We start from the raw sequence: 4,402 nt of genomic DNA on the forward strand, positions 1-4,402 counted from the left end.
CGTAACATTGTGACGCAGTGGTGGAAATGACCGCGTAACATTGTGACGCAGTGGTGGAAATGACCTCGTAACATTGTGACAGTGGTGGAAATGACCTCGTAACATTGTGACGCAGTGGTGTAAATGACCTCATAACATTGTGACAGTGGTGGAAATGACCTCGTAACATTGTGACGCAGTGGTGGAAATGACCGTGTAACATTGTGACGCAGTGGTGGAAATGACCTCGTAACATTGTGACGCAGTGGTGGAAATGACCTCATAACATTGTGAAAGTGGTGGAAATGACCTCGTAACATTGTGACGCAGTGGTGGAAATGACCTCGTAACATTGTGACGCAGTGGTGGAAATGACCTCATAACATTGTGACGCAGTGGTGGAAATGACCTCGTAACATTGTGACTGGTGAATACAGCAGCTAAAGCGATGTGTAAGTACTAAACGGAGTACTCACCTCTTATTTGTTTTTTCATTCCCGCTTTCCCCGGAGTCTCCTTCACTTTGTGGATCAGTGGCATCTAGAGTGAGAGAGAGATAATAAGTCTAGAAATTCACCCAACTACAGCTAATCAGAAAAAATAAAACAATCAAGAGAGTGTGAGGAGGAGTACTATGGTTAACATTCTGCCTTTTCACTGACTAGGACCACACAATCATAGTACACAAACAGACACACTCACAGCTGAGCTGCTGTAGGCTAGATGACTCCTGCCGTATGGCCTCTCGTCTCCGTGACAACAGTACCTCCGCCTGGTCAGACAGAAGAGTGTGCATGTCCACTTCCACACTGTTGATCTCTACCACCTAGAGATGATCAATTAATCAGTCAATCACTCTTATTATCACCCCTCCTTAACATTGTCTCAATCACAAACTTTCACATTATATCTCACAGTGCTTCTGTTTGTCATTTTAAAGACCAGATCATGCCAACAGACACTTCCTGTTACCCAGAATCCCTCTGTTCTCTGACCTTCTCTCTGAGACATTCCACCAGGTTCTGAATGTAGGCGTTGGTGGCCCGGTAGAACTGAAGCTGGCGGTCGGAGGAACAGCTCTCCAGGTTCTCCAGAGAGGTTCTAGAGCTGTCCATGTCCACCTCCATCCTCCTCAGGTCTGCCTCATGAGCCCTGTGGACCTCCCGTAGATCACACAGTCTGGAGACAGGGAGGAGAGGAAGAAGGAGAGGTATGGTGGGAGGATGAAGGGGAGAGAGGAGAAGAGAAATGGAGAAAAGGTGGAGCTTTGATTTACTAGACAAACATTATTTTGCAGCTAGAGTACATGAGGTACATTGTATTGAGAGGGCAATGGAAGGATGAATGAACTGACTTCCCAGTGATCCTCTTCTTCACCACGCTGAGGCTGATGAGAGGCAGACACTCTGGGATGTTGACTCTCTGTTTCCGTCTACTACTACTGCTCCTCACAGAGCCACTGCCCTCACTGCCTGATGGACTCTAGGGGGACAGACAGAGTTAGGCGGTGGAATGAAACTGAAAGTGTGTGTGTGTGTGGGTAGGTGAGACAGAGGGGTGAGTATATTACCTGTTCCCCAGGGTGTCTCTTGACTCCCTTTCCAATCTGTTGCTCCTCCCAGAGGTTGTTGTCCTCGCTCTCCTGGTCGTCAGACTGACTAGCACCACTACCTCCTGTACCAACACCGGCAGGGATGGAGCGACAGAGCCATACACAGAAATACAGAGAGAAAGACAGAATGTCACTACCTCAAGTATCAACACAACAAGGACTAAAAACTCAGTCAAAGGAGGTGTGATAAATTCATCTACAACTCAAAGCCATAGATACATCATTATGGGGTTTGATTATAAACTGCCTGTTTATTATTTATTACTAAAACGAATAAAAAAATAAACTGTTGCCCAAGACAACAAAACAATAGATCTTCCATTCTCTCAACTCCCTCCTCACCCATCTTCTCTGCTATCCTCTCCCTGATGGTTTTGGACCGCGGGGCAAACTCAATCCTGCGTTCATGGTCGTCTGGCTCATCATCATCATCATAATCCTCGTCAGTGCGTTCCTCCAGGTCCTGGTCTGGGGTCCGGGGGGAGCACTCCCCGTCTCTCCCCAGGGAGATATAGTCTTTCTGGGCTCTGGCCGCCTGACGCTGCCTTCTGGCCGCCTGGATCCTTCTTGCGATTCTGGGATCACCACTTACACACAACACACAACACACCACACACACACACACACACACACACACACACACACACACACACACACACACACACACACAGTCTCTTCAGAATGCTGCCTATCTGCCTGTCTCTGTGTAGACCAGGGGTGGATTATCTTACCCTGCAAGGGGCCGTTGTAGCTACAGGCTGGTTAAGACAAACTCACTCTTCAGAGTTCTTTGATATAGTCCATGTCCTGAAACTAACTTTTGCGTCTACCAGCCAGTGTGGCTGACTGATTTAAAAAAAACTTACTAGCCATTCAGAATTTTCACCAGCATTTGGCTGATTGCTGGTGCACATTTTTGGCATTGGATAAATTATAGCCTTTTCTTTGGAGCCCAGGCTATCTGTGAGACTGACCTGGTTTCTGTTTCTGAGTGGAGGACTTGGAGGATGTGGAGGACATGGAGGAGGCAGAGCTGGATGTGGTTGACTTGGCGTCTCCCTCTCCGTCACTCTCTGATGACAGTTCTTCTCCGGACACATTGCTACCGGACCTCTCTTTCCGGGACGCAACCACAGTCACATCTTTCCTGGCTGGGGTCAAAACAGACATGGTTAGACTGATCAATCATCTAGCCTTAACTGTGGTGTGTTTTTTACAGCGTTAAAATGGCAACGTTGTGCTCACCAGTAGGCCGGGAGGTCTTTGCAGGGGAAGCCTCCTTTCTCCTGGCTTGGAAGACCACAGCTTTATCTGACGATTTCTTTAGTTTGAACTCAGATCCTTCAAAATGGGAAGAGATATTAAAAGTTTATCTAACACAACTGATTGTCTCTCTAAATCAAGACATTGGGTTCACCATACATCTGAAATGGCTTCCTGTCCTTGTCAAACAAGTTATTGAAACCTCGGGTGAATCTAAATTGTATTTCCTTGATTCTTCATGCCCTCCCCTCTGATCTTCTCTTCCAATGTGTTTTGAGAAGGGGGCAAGAAGCGACAATGCATGGAATCAAGAAAATACAATAGAGATTCACCCCTCTCCTCCACCTGAACTAGAGAACTAGCCAGGTGAAGGATAGAAAATTCCTATATAGGAAATGCAATTAATGTCCCATATTGCTGCCGCCACCAGTCCTGTGTTTTCACTTTTCAGACAGTACAAATTAAGGACACAAGGAGGGGAAGCCACTTTACAGATACTCTTACACAACACCCACCTTACCGTCAGTTAGTGACGTTTGAAATACGTCTGTGGACTGTGAGTTTACGTAACAAAACAGGTCAAACGCTTACCTTCTTTCTCATTAGAGAAGCTGAGCACGTTTCCTTTCTTCTTCCGTCCATCCTTTTCCTCTTTACTGTTAGGCGGTCTAGTGCCAACGAACAGCCCACTAGTACCATATTCTACCGCGTCTTCAGCACCACTCGAGTCCGACTTGGGTGACATCGCCTCCCGCTTGGAACTGCATGAGATCCCCCGATTCTGCGGCAACTTGGCGGGCTTTATGCTAGAAGCGGTAGCTTGTGTTTTACTTCCATCATCCTCTCCGCTCTTGTGTTCATCTTCATCGCTCGATTTTCCTTTCCTTTGCCTGAAGTTTCTTCGCGGTTTCTTGTTGAACATTTTCAAGACAAGGTGATCGCCATGTAAATAAATCGCAATACGGTAAGTCGGAAATACATTTGAGAAGAAGTAAATGTGTCGGCAATCTTCTCGAAATGCATTTTGGGTCATGTAGTTAGTCAGTGTCGGGGACTCGGGGGTGTGGTGCGTTCACGGTCACAATAACGACGTTTTAATTATATCAATATTTTACCAATCTCTGAAATTATAGTATTATGTGATAGTTACAGTATTATGTAATTAATAGATTAAAAACACTATGGAAGTCTGAAAAAAAGTAAGAGTATTTTCTTATTATTGTTTCCTAGTCCTCCTTTTTAGCTGATCCAACAAGAGGAATACCCATAGACTTAGATAGACATCGCATCATTGTATCTGATCCATCATGGCATTTGTGAGAGCATGGGCCATTGAGGCCATCTCCATTTTGAAGTAGGCCTAGTAAATTTTCTTATTCTACTACCTCTATGTATTGGCAAACAAACTGAAAGGGTGCGTACTTCCACCTAGAGTGTGTTGTTTCAGCATGTATAAAGCCAAGGTTGGCGATTTACTGCCAGCTACAGATATGGATTTTTTTTAAATCTAAAGGCACAACCTCAACTTGAGCCAAAGTCTTAAGTAGT

General features: G+C 45.5%; 1 protein-coding gene across 1 annotated transcript in view; it reads right to left on the minus strand.

Annotated features, from left to right (window-relative positions):
- Positions 1-3,848, minus strand: part of gcfc2 (GC-rich sequence DNA-binding factor 2) — a 16,082-nt gene extending 12,234 nt beyond the window's left edge. Inside the window, 10 exon segments of the mRNA XM_070443467.1 lie at positions 456-519; positions 682-805; positions 975-1,158; positions 1,334-1,461; positions 1,550-1,653; positions 1,934-2,162; positions 2,165-2,178; positions 2,566-2,742; positions 2,837-2,932; positions 3,446-3,848. Of these exon segments, the coding sequence (XP_070299568.1) occupies positions 456-519; positions 682-805; positions 975-1,158; positions 1,334-1,461; positions 1,550-1,653; positions 1,934-2,162; positions 2,165-2,178; positions 2,566-2,742; positions 2,837-2,932; positions 3,446-3,776 (1,451 nt within the window). The 5' untranslated portion in view covers positions 3,777-3,848.
- Between the last annotated feature and the right edge of the window lie 554 nt (positions 3,849-4,402).

Source organism: Salvelinus sp. IW2-2015, linkage group LG4q.2, assembly GCF_002910315.2.
Source record: "Salvelinus sp. IW2-2015 linkage group LG4q.2, ASM291031v2, whole genome shotgun sequence".
NCBI classification, from domain to species: domain Eukaryota; kingdom Metazoa; phylum Chordata; class Actinopteri; order Salmoniformes; family Salmonidae; genus Salvelinus; species Salvelinus sp. IW2-2015.